We start from the raw sequence: 17,495 nt of genomic DNA, 5'->3' as shown, positions 1-17,495 counted from the left end.
AAAACAGATGAGGGTACGGATGGCAGAATGTTTATAGAATGATACAATATATTCAAACTGCAATGAATTGAATCATTAAAGTCAATGTCAGTCATTAAACCACTAAAATACTCTTCCATCCCCTCAACTGCCCTCACTAACAGAGAAATATTATTGCTCTTAATGATTTGTCAGTACGTATGTGATGAAATGTAGTGTGTATTAGATGCAAGTACAAATTAAAACATTATGTTTTGTGTTTTTTTTTCTTTTGCAGGGACCTAGTTCTTAAATGTGATAGGAGTATGAAGAAAATTGTTTTGGAATAATGTCTAAACAAGACTACCACCCAGGCAACTCTACCAATTATTGACAATAAGCAAAAGTAATTAGGAACACATAAACTTCACTGACTAATGAAGAACAGTAAAAACTGAGGTCAAAGTGAAAACACTCACCTGTGATGGAGCTTCAGTTAATGCAGTAGCTCAGAGCTGCCTCTTTTATAGAGGGTGAGATTGCCTGGTCAGCAGCAGTCTCTCGCTCGGTTTGGTCATGGCCTCATTTCATCATGTAGCTTATTTCTGGCAGTGACGTTTAAGGACGGGGTTTGCATATTTCTTTGTAACTACAGCTTTAAAATTACAGGATACATTGTGATGTTATACAAATTGATTTGATTTGATTTGATTTGATTTGATTGTAACATTGAATGTAATGTGGACAATGTGTCTGTTTGAATTCAAATCATGATTAAATGCTTTCATAAGGCATGTTACCAATGACCCAAGTCTCCCTTCAGTTCCTCAAAATAGGAATTGCAGCACAGAGCAAAGAATTGCTGAATTTGTACTTGTAAAAGTTGCTATGTGAGAACAATATTCCAGTCAAAACAAAATAAGGCTTATGGAAGCATAATTGTGAAATTATTTAAAGAGAAAGAAGCAGGTGCTTATGTATTTTTGTTGTAAGGTTTCTTGTGTGTTACAGACTTGCTGCTTGAAATGTTGGTTCACTTACCCCTATATGTGCAGACATGGCAGTGATGGCCAACTTTAATTATTCATTTCATAGTGCAGACTGTGTGGTTTGTGTATGATTCCAATCATTATAATCCTACATTTAAGCGACACTGACGTTGGGATTTGTTTTGAACATCTTTCCTTAAATGCATGGTCAGCTTTGGGGGCTGGTTTTCCAAAAGTCTTCCAAAATTCATTAGTATTCGATTTCAGGACACTTGAGTTCACCCATAAATGACACTTATATGAGCGTTCTAGTTGTATTCACATGTTCATTAAACAATACAGTACATCTTTAGTAAAAACATATAGATTACACTGGTGTCATTACAATTAAATGTTTAGATGTGGTTGTGCTCTACTTGACCTTATAAATGAAAGTCAGAGCACAGTACTTGTGGATTTTACATTGCATTTCTGTTTGTGAGTCATGTCGGATGAATCCAAAGACCTTAGTTTTGGAAAGGTCCCCAAATGTTTCTAGTTTACGATTACAGGAGACTGGCACATCTCATATTCCTCTATTAAAAACAGGAATCTTTTTGGTAACTCCTGAAATGGACATGAAAACAGTTGGCCACTCCTTTGAGATCAGGACCAAAATAAATTGAACAAAATGAACTTCTCCAGTTACTACATTTGATACGAAGAAGGTGACATCTATTCAAATATCACGATAAGTGCCCTAGACAATCTTGAGGGGTCATGTCATTTATTGCCTGTGGCATCCACACAGATACACACTAAACAGGAAACACTAAACCCCTATCAGAAAGATGGTGAACCGCTCAACTTTCTTCTTAATTTATGTTGAGTTCTTTTGAGTTGGCTCTTAGGACACAAACTGATTTTGACAGGTGGTGTCCAAAATAAAAGTGTCCAAGTGACTGACACTAGTATTTTCCAGCACTGATTACATTTATTTGCTGCTGATATTGATTCCATCATTTAAGTTAGATTTTTATCAATCTAAGAATGGATATACAGTGACTTTCTGGATGTATTGTATGTTTTGACATATGTGCTGGTGCAAATGTGTGTGTGTGTGTGTGTGCGTATGTGTGTGTGTGAGTGTGTCTGCTGTAAAGAATACATCTGTAGGTCATCCAGGGAGTTTGTTATGTTTGTAATAAGACAACCTGGATGATCACCAAATCTTTATAGTGTTTGTGTAAAAAGGTGATCACTTTTCCATATGATAATTTATTGTGGTGGAATGACCTTTCAGGCTGCTTTGTGGTCTTTGTTAGGAGAGTAGCAGTAGAGTCATCTGCTTCCACTCGCATTGTCACTTGCATTTGGCTGTCCTTGCTTCACCCCATTGTTTTTTTTTTGTTTTTGTTTTTTTTACATTTTCTCAAATGGTAGGATCAGAGAAGAGATTTCTGGCCCAATGTAACCTACTTACAGGGTGTATGGAGTGAAAAAGTCTGAGGAGGTCAAAATGTTCATACTATACTGCAAGTGTTGCTGGACTTCAGACCTTGCAGCAGGCTCACTGTGTAGTCCCAGTGCACCTATAGACTGCCCCTTCAAAAGTGGAGGATTTTTTAGGAGCAGATGGAAGACATGTTCCAACAGGGCATTACTGTCACATCACGGTGAGGTTGTCTTGTCTTTGGGATCTGTCTTGTGGATTCATGTTTTATTTTGAAAGTAACTTCCCTCTCGTTTCAGATCACGTGCCCTTCCTCCTGTGTTCCTGGTCTGACGTCATCCCTAATCCCTGATTGTTTGCACCTGTGTCTCCCTCCCTCATGTGTATAAAGTCTTTGTCTTCCCCTGTCTGCGTCGCCTAAGTACTTCGTCGTCTCGTTGTATACCCAAGCCTTGACTCACAGCCTTGAATTCTCGTCCTGATAAGTATTGTCTTGTTTTGTTTTTCTGTAGTTGTCCTCTTGAGAGAGTGATTTTGATTTTGTAAAATTTTCTGGTTAGGTTTTGTGTTTCAGTTTAGCCGTTTTTGTAGACGTTTCTTTTCCTCCCTCGGGAGCACCTTTTGTTGTAATTTTATTATTTGATAGAATAGTATATGTTTCATAGCCTTGTGCCATCCTCTGCTGAGTGACTTTTCTTTTGTAAGTTTCATATCTCAGATATCAAGATCAGTGTAAGTTTTCCTCCTTTGGGAGCGTCTTATGTTATTGTGTGTTTGTTCGTTTTGTCTGTCCACAAAGAGTTTGATAGCTTTTCATTTATCATCTCGTCTGAAGAGTTGCGAATCAGAAAAATAAAACTTGATTCTACTTCTGTCCAATCTGCATCTGAGTCCTCTCTTTTGTCCCAAGTCTGGCAGTTACTGTGCCTTCCTCCTCTCCATGGGCCCCTGACAGGGACACATCTTTTGGGTTGTTCCCTTTTTTGGGTCATGCCTTTTTGTTTGAAGGGTGCTCCAGCCACCTTCCTGAGGCTGCTAAATCATGTGTTGCAAAGTGGCCTTGGAGACTGCTGCATAGTGTACCTGGATGACTTAGTCATCTATTCTAAAGACATCCATGCCCCAAACTAAGATTCCTGGGTCATGTAGTACAGATGTAGATCGTGGAGATCTGGCAAAGATAAAAACGTTGCATGACTAAGGAACCTATCCCTAAGTTTTCAACAATTACAGAGCCTCTTAATGCTCTGAAAAGAAAAGGAGCTGTGTTTTGGTGGAAGAGAGTCAGAGGGCATTTCAGTGTCTCAAAGACCATCTGACCTCGCCGTCTTATTGCCGTAAAAGAACTATTATTCTTTTCCCATACTGAAAACGCTGATTGCTTGTTGAGCAGCACCGTTCTCCAAATACTCTACCATACGACATTACAAGGCTAATTGCTCTACTTAGTTTTGGCTTGATTTTTATGGTCAACCAAATGAATTATTGAAGAAAGGAAGTGACAGGATTCAGGATAATGATGAAAGGTATCGTCTTTATTGTAAAGAAATCCCATCCATGGTTCATATTTTATGAACTCTGTTGAAGGACTAAAGGATGATGACCCTTACTCTGCAGAATCAGACTAAAAAAAGAGGGATGAAAATCTATTATCATGTGGAAGTGATATTGATCCACACTGTCATCAGTGAAAGTTCACAGCATCAAATTATTTTGATAACAAACATACCTTTCCAGCATCACGGCTCTTGACTCTCAGCTTGTTGACCTGGGACTCAGCGATGTCAGCGCGCTCCTGAGCTTCCTCAAACTCATGCTGAACCTTCCTGAGCCTGGACATGTGGGTGTTGGCCTGCTCCTCCTGTTAAGTGTTTAGAGGTATGTTGGTATAGTTACAAGACAGTTAATAGTGATGTTATTATTAAATCAGCTGTCAATGATGTGCCACATTATGTATTTGACTTACAGCCTCCTCAGCCTGTCTCTTGTAAGACTTCACTTTAAGCTGCAGCTTGTCCACCAGATCCTGAAGTCTGTTCACATTCTTCTTGTCCTCCTCAGTCTGTACAGATACAAGATTACACAGTATGTGAAGAAGAATAGAAAATAAATTAGAGTTTAGGGGAGTTTTTCAGTACAGCTTACCTGGTATGTCAGCTCCTTCACTCTCCTCTCATATTTGCGAACTCCTTTTACAGCATCAGCTCCACGTCTCTGCTCGGCCTCAACTTCACTCTCCAGCTCACGTACCTGTCATGTGACGATAAATAACATATCAGTCTTCCATGCAAATATTTTAGTTGAAATAATAAAAGGCATAATAAAAGTGATGTGCCTCCAAAAACAACCTATTATTAATTTTTATATATAGTTTGTGATGGAGATTTTGTATTTCATGAAGAGAGAGGTGAAGTGAAATCTTGTTCAATATAAATGTTTAACATGACCTGTAACCTGTGGTCTGTGACCTCGGTTTAGGTTGTTTTATGACCTATGTAAGGTATTGAATAATCACTAAGGGTTAACACTTCCTTCTCTGTTAATTACTTCGTTAAGTGCAGGAGGGAATAAATTAGTAATCAACACAGTGAAAACACGCCCACAGAGACAGATAAATACCATGCTTTTCTCCTCAGACATTGAGTCTTCACTTTGTAACAGACCTGCATGTTGCTCTGTGAATGCTCCTCTTGTACAAGATTAAAACCTTGTTTAACTTTGAGTTGACTCTGATCTCCTTCCTCCAGTTCTAAATTTGTCATGACTCCTGTTTGTGTTGTTCCTTGTTTCTCGTTTCTGGTTTTTGGGTTTTGATTCATGTCTTTTTTTTGTCTTGTGTTCTGTGTTTTGTTTTTCCATGTCTTGTGTCTCATGTCTTGATTTTTCCATGCCCTCATGTGTCCTTTAAGTTTCTCCTATGTTCTCCCCTCTGGCTCCCTCTGTCTGTTGTCTTGTTCCCTCCTGGTCTGTTCCTCTGTGCTCCTCCCCCTCATTATCTCACCTGGCTTCCTTCCTCCTCTCTCCTCACCTGTGCCTCGTCATGTCATTAGTGTCTGTGTATGTAGTCTCTGTGTTTCCCCTCACTCTTTGTCCGGTCATTGTTTCTGTCTGCTGTATTTTGTCTTTGGATTACCCTTGTTCCATGCTCCTGATCCTTGCTCCTGATCCTGTTCATGCTTCTGTCCCGTTTTGGTATGTTTTGATTTTTGATTTTCCCATGTTTAAGTTGAACTTTGAATTTTTGGTTTGTACTTTGTCTGGCTGTTTTCTGTTGCCACTTTGTCTTGCCCTTTAAGTTGTTACTTTGCTTTTTTGCCCTGATTTTGTCTGCTATTGGTTTTTTTTTGTAACGGCCTTATTAAAGCTCGCCTTTTGTTCTCCCTATCTTTGCCTCCCAAGTTTACTGCGTTTGGGTCCACCTTTCCCTTTCCTAGACATCCCTTTTACCCCAACCTGAGAAAATTATCGCAGAATTATTTTAACAAAGTTCATACCCTGGCCTCCAGTTTCTGGAGCTGCTTCTTGCCACCCTTCATGGCGAGGTTCTCAGCCTCATCCAGACGGTGCTGGAGGTCCTTGACTGTGACCTCCAGGTTCTTCTTCATCCTCTCCAGGTGAGCACTGGTGTCCTGCTCCTTCTTCAGCTCCTCGGCCATCATGGCAGCCTGAGATGATAAAAAGTCTCCAATTGCAGTTTATTCAGAAAAAACTCACCATTAATTGAATACATACAAGCAGACCAGTTTTTGAAGGTGTTAACTCACATCAGTAATAGCCTTCTTGGCTTTCTCGTCAGCATTTCTTGATTCCTGAACAGCATCATCCACTTCACCTTGAACCTGGACGAGGTCAGCCTCCAGCTTCTTCTTGGTGTTCATAAGACTGGTATTCTGATCATTGTACATGAATAGACAGAGTTAAGTGGTATGTGTCTCACATCTTTTGATTGGATAAAATTCTTGCAAATTCATGAAAAACACACCTGAGAGTGAAGCAGTCCAACACGCTCACTAGCATCAACCAGCTCCTGTTCAGCCACTTTGCGTCCTCTCTCTGTCTGGTCCAGAGCGGCTCTCAGCTCCTCGATCTCAGCCAACATCAGGCCATTTCTGCGCTCCACCATGGCAACCTGCTCCTTCATGTCTTCCTGTCCTCTCACAGCATCATCAAGGTGCAGTTGGGCATCCTGACATTTCAAAGAGATAAATAATATGTAATTTTCCTTTGATTAAAAAAACAAAATGACATTTACTTATGAGACAAATCTTACCTTGAGTTGTCCCTGGACATTCCTCAGTTGTTTCTGAGACTCAGCAGCCTGCCTGTTGGCATGGCTCAGCTGAATCTCCATCTCATTCAGGTCTCCCTCCATCTTCTTCTTGACTCTCAGGGCATCATTCCTGCTCCTGACCTCAGAATCAAGAGTGCTCTGCATGGAGTCAATCACTCTCTGGCTGTTCCTCTTGATCTGCTCCATCTCCTCATCCTTCTCTGACAGCTTCCTGTCAACTTCACCTTTGATCTGGTTGAGCTCAAGCTGGACACGGAGAATTTTGGCCTCCTCATGTTCCAGTGTGCCCTTGAAAAGTCACAAACACAACAAAAGGTATTAAGTTATTTTTGGCACAAATAAACTGAAAATGAATACATGGTCAAATTTCAACCATGTATTTTATCATAGTAGTTCATTAATGTCATTAAGATTTTACCTCAGCTTCCTCCAGTGCTGTTTGAATTTCAGACTTCTCAGTCTCTACAGTCTTCTTGGCTTTCTCCAACTCATGGATACTCTTACCAGTCTCACCAATCTGTTCAGTCAGGTCTGAGATCTCCTCTGTAGAACAACCAAAGTCAAATGTAGTCAGAACTGTATGTACAGATTAAATTTGGAAAATGTGTCAGTGCTTTTACAACCAAATAATGCTCATAGACTACACTAGTAGAAATCTAGGAAGAACCCTTGCAATCACAATGACCATTACATTATATACAGTCAGATTGACATACGCTGCAGGTTCTTGTTCTCTCTCTTCATGGTCTCCAGATGATCCAGAGCCTCCTCATAAGAGTTCTTCATCTTGAACAGTTCAGTGCTGAGAGAACGAGCCTCCTTCTGAGCTCCCTCCAGCTCTGCCTGGCCCTCCTCATACTTCTGTTTCCATTCTGCAAGGACCTAGAATTGTATAGGTCAAAATAAATAAATTCAATGACTATTCATTAATTAAGGTACTTGTTTCTCGCTACAAAACTGGTGTTGATTACAGGGGTGATACCAAAAAAAATCCTGAGCCTCAACTTTTTTCCATGCTGGGGGGGGAGGGGGGGGTGTCACCAGGAGACGTCATGCTGTATTTACATGTTGATGACGTAACCCCAGACTTATTTGCATATATACTTTTGTCTGTTGCAGTGAGGGGGAGATTATTCTAAGCCATACAAAAGGTTGATAGAGAAATCTTTACCAACTAATCACGAATTCACTACAGGGACAAATATATTTGAAGTAAAAACAGTAAAGGGAGGGAGAAGATCAAACGAACTATGTACACTTTTACAAGATAGAGAAACATCCTAATCTGGAGAAAGGGTGAGAGAGAAGATCAAACGTGATCTTGACTCGGCAGCTTAAAGTTATCACTGGTAAAGTGCCAGTGGAACCGCGGAAGAGTAAGAAGTCAGAGAATGAACAGATAAAAACAGAGTAATCGGCAGCTATCCGGTCTCACATCCACAGAGGGATCGGCGGCGGTGTCCGCTCCTGCCTGCCCCAGACAGCCCCCACACACTGGCCTGCCGCCTGCGCACCCGCATGAGAGGGGACGGGAGAGACCCCGGAGCCGCTGCAGTGGAGCCGTGGACTGAAATGGCTCTGACCAGCATGTGAATTACAATGTAATATATTTCTCGCTAAATTTGTCGCTAGTCGCTTTTTAGAAATAAGGTCGCTGAGAAGGACTGAAAAGTCGCCAAATCTTGCGAGAAAGTCGTCAAGTTGGCAACACTGCCGACTGCTCTCTGGATCAACTTGTTTGACCAAAGCCCGCCCCCACCGTATTTCTGATTGGCTAGTAGACCTATCGTCAGTGTGATTGAGTGAAAGTTGCGCCTCTGTTAGATCCAGACAACTGTCTGTTAGATCTCTGGGCAAACCCGATTTATTTTTTATTTTTTATTTTTATTTTTATTTTTCCGCAGTCACGCCGGTGCGCCGGAGATCCGGCACGGCGCCGTAATGCAATCAGCCGTGTTATAGCAGTTTAACCATTTACCTTATCAAAGTTCCTCTGCTTCTTGTCAAGGTTGGCAGCCAGAGCATTGGCTCTCTCAACGTCAATCATGAGGTCCTCCACCTCACCCTGCAGCCTCTGCTTGGTCTTCTCCAAGGAGGCGCACTTGGAGTTCACAGCCTCAATGGATTCCTCAGCATCCTGCAAGCGCTGGGCAAGCTTTTTCCTGTAGTGAAGAGGAATTATTTGATCTTAAGTGAACAAAGACAGCAACATTTTATTTATATATGAAAAAGTAGAAAGGATCATATACTTGGACTCCTCCAGCTCCTCAGTGCGCTGGATAGCATCAGTCTCATATTTGGTTCTCCATTGAGCCACCTCACTGTTGGCCTTGGACATTCCTCTCTGTAGCTCAGCTTTGGCCTCCTGCTCCTCCTCAAACTGCTCTCTGAGCAGATCACAGTCATGGCGGGCTGACTGAACTGCATGGGCCAGGGCATTCTTGGCCTGTTGAACACGACAACACATTAGTATCATACCTTTTTTTTTTTTTTTTAGAGTTTAATCTTTTTGATGTAGCCATTTAGTTTTGATTTAGATATGATCTAGTAAATCTTACTACAGTATTATGGTACATATTATGAATGACTACATTTCAAAAAGAAAATACATGTAAACTTGTTAACCTTGACTTCCTCCTCAACGTGTCTCTTCAGCTCCTCAATCTGTTGAGTGAAGGCCTGTTTTCCTCTGGTCAGCTGGGAAACAAGAGCTTCCTTCTCTTCAAGCTGGCGGGAGAACTCACCTGCGTGAATATGTGTGAATGAGATTTTTTATTAAAATTCTTATTAATAACTTCCAGTAATTTCTATTCCATTACACTCACCATTCTCTGTCTGCAGTCTTGCCTTTTGTCCATTAATGTCGTTCAGCTGGCGAACATTCTCATCATTTTTGGCTTTGAGCTCACTGAACTGGTCCTCAAGAGTTCTGCACATTTTTTCCAAGTTACCCTATAAACAACAAAACATGATGTATGTTAGAGTTCATGTTTCTAAGCATAACGAAAGGCAAATACCTCATCTTTAAACAAACGACTCACCTTAGCTTTAGCAACAGCCTCCATGTTGCTGGAGAGGTCATCAATCTCCATCTTGTACTCGCTCTTCTCCTTCTCCAGCTTCTGCTTGACACGCTGGAGGTTGTCGATCTGCTCTCCCAGCTCTGCAACACTGTCTGCCTGCTTCTTGCGGAGAGCTGATGCGGTTGCTTCATGCTGCAGGGTTGACTCTTCAAGATCCCGGCGCAATTTCTGGAACTCAGCTTCACGCTTCTTGCTCATCTCAATCTGAGCAGCTGTTGCTCCACCAGCCTCCTCGAGCCTCTCACTGATCTCCTCAAGCTCCCTGGAGAGGTCAGCCCTCTGCTTCTCAACCTTAGCCCGAGCAGCCCTCTCTGCCTCAATCTCTTCCTCCAGCTCCTCAATACGAGCCTAGATTTGATGAAAGAAGGTTTATTGATTTGAATATAATGTGTTTTTTTGATATATTGAGTTTGATTTGGATGCATATAACATTGTATACTCCTCACCTGGAGCTCCTTGATCTTCTTCTGAAGCTGAGCACCGAGAGATTGTTCATCCTCAATCTTGCTGAGGAGCTGGCTGGTTTCAAAGTCTTTCCTTGATGGGATACAAATAAAAGCTTTCACTGTCACAGTTTGTACTGTTGTTGGAATGTAATGAGATGCTGAGAAAAAGATTAGTAACCTAAATCAAAAAAACTTACTTCTTGATTTTCTCATCAGATTGCTGTTTGTCATTCTCCAGATCCATGATGGATTCCTGGGCTAGTTTCAGATCTCCTTCAAGCTTCCTCTTGGCTCTCTCAAGGTCCATGCGGAGCTTCTTCTCTTGCTCCAGTGACCCCTCGAGCTATCACACGACAGTTAATGATAAATGAGTTGAGGTATTCAAATGACAGTGTGTCAATACAAAGAAACATGAGTTACATTATACATTATTTTGAATATGTATCATTAAAGCAATTAAAGAAGTAGCTACTTGACAGTAGAAACACACAATTGAAACAATTGTTTTCTCACATCGTCCACTTGCTGTTCCAGCTTTGTCTTGGCTTTGGTCAGAGTGTTGACTTTGTCTTCCTCTGCCTGGAGATCATCAAGTGTTTGCTGGTGGCTCTCTTGGAGGGCTTTCTTCTCCTTGGTTAACTTGGCAATAGACTCATCTTGAGATGCCATCTCCTCTGTCAGGTTTTTCACCTGAAATGATGTGAAAAGTACATTATTTCCATCACATTATATTCAAATGGTCTGTGTTTAAATGAATGTGGGTTTAAAATAATCCAAACCTTGTTTTCTGTGGCATGTTTCTCCTTCTCCACTTTAGCCAAAGTGAGCTCCAAGTCATCGATGTCTTTCTTCAGCTCAGAGCATTCATCCTCCAGCTTCCTCTTCTTGGCAGTCAGCTCAGCATTGATTTCCTCTTCATCCTCCAGTCTCTCGGTTGTCTCTTTGAGTTTGGCCTCGAGTTGGATCTTGCTCTTAATGAGCCCTTCACATCTTTCCTCAGCGTCAGAGAGGTTATCAACTTCCTATTGTACACAATGAACATCGGATACATATAGAAGAAAAGATTCATATATTCTCTGGTATAGTGTACATGTAACAGAATTATACTTCCTTTGTTTTTTTACTCACTGAAGCCACTTGGAGTTGCAGGTCATTCTTCTCCTGTACCAGGGAAACCATCTTCTCCTCCAGTTCCTTCTTCTTGGCCAGGGCAGTAGCCAGGTCTGTTTTCATCTTATCATAGTTCTCCTTCATCTGCTGCAGCTCCTTCTCAGTCTCAGCACTCTTCAGGAGAGGCTTGACCTTGAAGTAGAGATTCATCCATGGCCAGTTCTTAACATTCATGAATGAACGGATGTTGTACTGAATTGAGTAGATGGCTTCCCTGGAAAATTAGACATAGAAAGTGTCACTTCTTCTGAAACATTATTTTACAGAACTTCTAAGTCTAACAATTTAAATATATATATATATATATATATATATATATATATCAACTACATAATTGGAAAAGACAGTTTATGGTACAGTAAAATAATCCTACCTCCTCTCCATCATCTTAACAAACTCTTTCCTCATGACATATCCTCTGCAGAGAGCCTGAGTCATGGTCACCAGCTCAGCCAGTTTCTCATCTCTCATCTCCTCCAGGGTACCCAGCAGACCAGCTTTGAAGAATACCTATGTTGTCAAGTGGGGCAAAATAGTAGTCAGTGATATGATAGGACAACCACACAAGTAAATGTGTTAGTCCTGTTGTTGAGGATGAACCTTTGTGTGTCCAAACTTGTACTGAGTATGGTCCACATCAATGGAGCCCAGCAGCTTCTCTGAAGCTTTCTTGTTGTCAATGAACTGTCCATCAGGGATGACACTGGCATTCAATACTTTGTATCTACAAGAGAAAATGTTTTTGTTCCTTTTTTCTTCCTTCTTTTTTTCTTGGTGTTTACCATCCTAATACCTCTATGGAAATCAACTTGACTTGCTTATATTGAAAACTACAGTCACCTCTGCTTGAAGTCACCGTAGAGGATTCTGCTTGGGAAGCCCTTTCTGCAGATTCTGATGCCCTCCAGCACACCATTACACCTCAGCTGGTGGATGACCAAGAAGTTCTCCATAAGACCTGCACATTACAAACTCACTGTATCAAAACATTTCTTTACATGACCATGGCACATACATTGCACAAATCTGGGTTATGTGCTTCTTACCTGGGGTCTTTGTTTCATTGGGAATCAGACAGCGGACAAAGTGAGGGTGGGTGCTCCTCAAGTTGGTCATTAACTTGCCCAAGTTCTCCTGTGGGTGAGCATCACAAAATTATAGCTCATCAACATTTTAATATGAGATTGTTAAAAGTTATCAAAAAATACGAAAAAATACATACCCTGAAAAGAGCAGATACAGTCTGGAAGGAACCACCCTTCTTCTTGCCTCCCTTCTTGCCGCCACCACCAGCACCCTCTATTTTGCAAAACATGACATTTTTATTAATGGTGCCAAATAGTAATAATAATTATACACTGCAGTAAGTTGTTTAAGTTTTGTTCCATGTTGAATGTGTATTTTTCAATTCAGTTTCAACCAGCAGCCTCTGTTTTGCAAAATACTGAATGTTATTACTGGCATTGGATTCCACAGCAGTAACCTTTTGTCTCTGGAATGTTGATTTCAGTTTTAAAAATGTACCTTAAAGAATATATTACCACAGAGAAGTTACCAGTTTCTTAAGGTGGTCCAACTCAATTGAAACAGACACTGATTTTTCACTACAAAGTCACTGCACTGCCTGCAGCTTTCCAAACTACACTTTTCAGTATGCAGCTAATTGCTATGAAAAGAGATGGCAACAATGCTCTCTATCTGACACAGTAGAAAATAGAAGGATAACACATCTGTACAGGGGACAGAGTTTCTAAACACTCTTCTCACTTTTCTGTCTTACCATCAGCTCCAGGCATGGCTGCATATAGTAACGCCAGCAGTTTATTGGACGATTTCTGGTAGAGCTGAACAACTGAATCGTTCAGGGGGTCCTTGTTCTTGTCCAGCCAGCCATTGATATTGTATTCAACTGTGCCAGCATAGTGAACCAGGGCGAAGTGAGCTTCAGCCTTGCCCTTTCCAGGCTTTGGCTTCTCAAAGGCCTTGGTTTTGCCAAGATGCTGATCATGCAGCTTGTTCTTGAAAGTTGTGTCAGAGGCCTTGGGGAACATGCACTCCTCTTCAAGGATGGAGAAGATGCCCATTGGCTGAGAAGAATTTACATTTCATGGTAAGAAAAAAAAATACCTGAGAAAGCAAATTTGTACTTGAACTTAAATCTGACTTATTTAAAAAAAAGTGATATGTTACCTTCTCGATAAGCTCAATGCAGGCAGCCAAGTCCATACCGAAGTCAATGAACTCCCAAACAATACCCTCCTTCTTGTACTCCTCTTGCTCCAGGACAAACATTGTGTGGTTGAAGAACTGTTGCAGTTTTTCATTGGTGAAGTTGATGCAGAGCTGCTCCAAGCTGTTGAACTGTAGTTATAGAAAACCATTGAGTTTTATGCTAAAATACATTTGAACTCGTGAATTTTTCAGAAGGGTTGATTTTCTAAAACTTACATCAAAGATCTCAAATCCAGCGATATCCAACACTCCAATGAAGAACTGTCTTGCCTGCTTTGTGTCCAGCATCTCATTGATACGGATGACCATCCACAAGAACATTTTCTCATAGATGGATTTGCACAGAGCGCTGACAGAATTGTTGACCTAAATATAAGAATTGAAGTGTGGGGATTTATGAGGGTGAGTTTTCTATTTGAAAATGTAAACATTTCCCTTTCCAAACACCCAAATTCCGTCTTTTTACCTGTGGGACGGTCTGACCTTTGGTCACCATCTCATTGCCGACCTTGACTCTTGGGTAGCACAGAGCTTTCAGCATATCAGCTGAGTTCAGGCCCAGGAGGTAGGCGATTTTATCAGCCTCTGATTGTGAAAAAAAAAAAAAAAAGGTAAAAGAACAAATTAATGAAAGAATACTTTGTTTTCATGTTTGGTCATTATCATGACCCATCCCTCATGGAATTATAAATGTACACTGACTTGTGTAGTATCTTACACACCAGGAATCTTGCATGATAAGAGTGTATTATTTCAGAAATTACCCTCATTGCCATCTGGTTCAGCCTGCTCCTCACGCTGCTTCTGCTTGAATTTCATGCCACCATGATGAACCACAGCTCCAGTCAGCTTGTAGATGCCCATTTTTTCTTCAGCGTTGAAGCCCAAGATGTCAATAGCAGTCTGCAGTGTAGATTAAGCAAAGTTACTGGTATGTTAAACATTTTCTCCTGTATACTATCTCTTTAAATTGTTGTTTTACATCTGTTGCAATGAACTCCTCCACATCATCGATGCTTTTCACAGTGATTTCACCCTGACTGATCATTGGGTAGTCATAGGGGTTGGTGGTGATCAGAAGAGCCTCTAGATGAGGACAGGAGAATTACATAATATTGTTTGATATTTTTTTTCTGATATTGTTTAAAGTCTTATTTAAAATTTGGGTAGTAACATACCCAAGAGCTCAGGCTTGTGGCCAGTCATCAGCTGGTAGAAGATATGGTAGCTCCTCTCAGCAGACAACTGGAAGGTGACACGAGACTTCTCCAGCAGATCTAAGAAGAAGACATTTAAATTGCTAATTATCAGAGCCATCATAATTTAAATTGGTATTGACTAATATGATGGTTGAAACTCACATGTTTCAATATCAGCTGAAGCCAGCTTGCCAGTAGTGCCAAAGTGGATCCTGATAAATTTACCCTAGACAGCCAGAACATTAATATCATCATTTTTTTTCTTTTGAATGTAGGAACGAAAAAAGTCTCAAGATATTTTCTCCAGTACTTACAAAACGAGAGGAGTTGTCATTCCTCACAGTCTTGGCATTACCATAAGCCTCCAGCAGAGGGTTGGCTGCAACAATCTGGTCCTCAAGAGAGCCCTGCAACAGAAGATTTTAATTATGTGAGCTATACAGTCAAATTAACTTTCCTCTGACAAACACTTTCATTTGACAAAACCAATTTCACCTTAATTTTGCTCGTTTGCTGTTGTGCGTCAGACTTCTTAGCTCCAATAGCTGCAATTGTTGCAAAGTACTGGATGACACGCTTGGTGTTGACAGTCTTTCCAGCACCGGATTCTCCACTGGGGTACATGAGACATATTATCAAGATTTTGCTTCATTATCATCAAATTAATAAAGTTATAGGAAGATTGTGTGTTTCATACTCACGTAATCAGGACAGACTGGTTCTCACGATCTGAGACACAAACATAAATCCTTGACATGAGTTTCTTTCACTAAATATCAATGGAAGATATTACCTTTGTGTGTTTAGAGTCCAGTACCAATATTTTTATCTTACCAGTGAGCATGAACTGATAGCCATTGTCAGAGATGGAGAAGATGTGGGGTGGAGCCTCAATCCTCTTCTTGCCTCTGTATGCTTGTACACATGTAGTATCATACACAGGAAGCCACTTATATGGATTCACCACAACGCAAAACAACCCAGAGTAGGTCTGAAAGAGTAAAAAGAATAAACATAGTGTGATTTTGTTCAAATGTTGTTTGATTTCCATGTTGATACACATACTCTGTATATATTTACATATTATTATTTTATTACATTAAATTAGCGTAGTGTAGAAACTCACGTAGATCATCCATGATGCATAACGCTCTTTGAGGTTATACAACACGCAGGGCTCATTGAGGTGGGTCATCATGGCCATGTCCTCAATTTTGTCATACTTGGGAGGGTTCCTGGGGTGGATGTCCTCCTCTTTTACTGTGATCGTCTGAATACCAAATACAATATAATGTATTTAACTAAGACATAATTTCAAACAGAAAAGTTCATCACATGGATCACATTGTTGTTCACAGTGTCAGTGTGAGCCTAAAATACAATGAGAAACAAATAGTTAACTGAATGTTTTACTAAGATATTGTTTTGAATAAATGTAAATCCAATCCTTGTATATACAAGGTGTCTTAGAAATTGGAAATTGGTTGAGTAGTTTTATTGAAAAAAGATAAAATAGTAAATCACTTACCTTTCCACAGTCGGTTTCCACCGTGGCTTTTCCACCCTCATTCTTTACAAGTTTACCCTTGAGGTACATCTCCGTTGGCTCAGCCACAAAATAGGCGGTTTTGGCATCAAAAGGCATGGTTTGTGCCTCAAGCCTCTCCCTCTCTGGCTTCCGGAGGTAGACCGCCGCCGGGCCATACTGCTCCATCTCTGCGTCTGTGCTCATGGTGGCACTTCAGTGGAGACTGAAAAGATGAAGTCCACAATAGTGTTAACATATCAGCATGATATAGCTGTGGTCTTCTACCCAGCTGATTATGGAGATTCAAAGTTTTTATGGTGAAATCTTTTACCTCAGCTAGTTCCGAAAACAACTGAGCGCTGGCGTCTCTGGTGGAGTTGGGAGATCCTCTAAACACATGATTAGACATGAGTATAATAACTTGTTTCAGATTGTTTTTCTAATTTCAAGTGTTTTCTTTGGAAATTTTGCTAATTAGAAAACAGATGAGGGTACGGATGGCAGAATGTTTATAGACTGATACAATATATTCAAACTGCAATGAATTGAATCATTAAAGTCAATGTCAGTCATTAAACCACTAAAATACTCTTCCATCCCCTCAACTGCCCTCACTAACAGAGAAATATTATTGCTCTTAATGATTTGTCAGTACGTATGTGATGAAATGTAGTGTGTATTAGATGCAAGTACAAATTAAAACATTATGTTTTGTGTTTTTTTTTTCTTTTGCAGGGACCTAGTTCTTAAATGTGATAGGAGTATGAAGAAAATTGTTTTGGAATAATGTCTAAACAAGACTACCACCCAGGCAACTCTACCAATTATTGACAATAAGCAAAAGTAATTAGGAACACATAAACTTCACTGACTAATAAAGAACAGTAAAAACTGAGGTCAAAGTGAAAACACTCACCTGTGATGGAGCTTCAGTTAATGCAGTAGCTCAGAGCTGCCTCTTTTATAGAGGGTGAGATTGCCTGGTCAGCAGCAGTCTCTCGCTCGGTTTGGTCATGGCCTCATTTCATCATGTTGCTTATTTCTGGCAGTGACGTTTAAGGACGGGGTTTGCATATTTCTTTGTAACTACAGCTTTAAAATGACAGGATACATTGTGATGTTATACAAATTGATCTGATTTGATTTGATTTGATTTGATTTGATTTG

At 40.5% G+C, this 17,495-nt stretch overlaps 1 protein-coding gene across 2 annotated transcripts; it reads right to left on the bottom strand.

Moving 5' to 3' along the window:
* Positions 1-3,893: 3,893 nt before the first annotated feature.
* LOC119013848 (myosin heavy chain, fast skeletal muscle-like) lies at positions 3,894-16,739 on the bottom strand. 2 transcript variants are annotated; one of them, XM_037088731.1, is made up of 40 exons: positions 16,660-16,739; positions 16,329-16,551; positions 15,927-16,070; positions 15,635-15,791; positions 15,502-15,529; positions 15,296-15,413; positions 15,115-15,207; positions 14,963-15,026; positions 14,780-14,878; positions 14,584-14,687; positions 14,366-14,504; positions 14,068-14,186; positions 13,818-13,967; positions 13,560-13,730; positions 13,150-13,456; positions 12,592-12,668; positions 12,416-12,503; positions 12,210-12,327; positions 11,970-12,093; positions 11,743-11,879; positions 11,328-11,583; positions 10,979-11,221; positions 10,713-10,889; positions 10,397-10,542; positions 10,200-10,290; positions 9,712-10,101; positions 9,496-9,622; positions 9,296-9,414; positions 8,920-9,116; positions 8,649-8,832; positions 7,387-7,552; positions 7,089-7,213; positions 6,650-6,958; positions 6,362-6,565; positions 6,144-6,269; positions 5,874-6,044; positions 4,525-4,629; positions 4,346-4,441; positions 4,109-4,240; positions 3,894-4,003 (listed from the first exon to the last, which is right to left on the bottom strand). In XM_037088731.1, exons 2-40 carry the CDS (start codon positions 16,530-16,532, stop codon positions 3,986-3,988), a joined length of 5,823 nt encoding a protein of 1,940 aa, XP_036944626.1. In that variant the 5' UTR covers positions 16,533-16,551; positions 16,660-16,739; the 3' UTR covers positions 3,894-3,985. The 2 variants fall into 2 exon arrangements, with proteins under 2 accessions (XP_036944626.1, XP_036944625.1); XM_037088730.1 differs by lacking the exon at positions 3,894-4,003 and having other exon boundaries at positions 4,088-4,240.
* Positions 16,740-17,495: the final 756 nt, after the last annotated feature.

This window comes from Acanthopagrus latus, chromosome 23, assembly GCF_904848185.1.
Source record: "Acanthopagrus latus isolate v.2019 chromosome 23, fAcaLat1.1, whole genome shotgun sequence".
In the NCBI taxonomy this organism is placed as follows: Eukaryota; Metazoa; Chordata; class Actinopteri; order Spariformes; family Sparidae; genus Acanthopagrus; species Acanthopagrus latus.
This window is presented reverse-complemented; position numbering and strand designations above follow the sequence as displayed.

Bases quoted from the DNA above. Each gene is read 5' to 3' on its own strand.
- LOC119013848 (XM_037088730.1), bottom strand. From the start codon at position 16,532: ATGAGCACAGACGCAGAGATGGAGCAGTATGGCCCGGCGGCGGTCTAC. The intron at 10,890-10,978 runs GTTTGGATTATT...ACATCATTTCAG, and splicing joins AACATGCCACAGAAAACAAG to GTGAAAAACCTGACAGAGGA. The intron at 9,623-9,711 runs GTGAGTCGTTTG...TGTTGTTTATAG, and splicing joins AGGCTGTTGCTAAAGCTAAG to GGTAACTTGGAAAAAATGTG.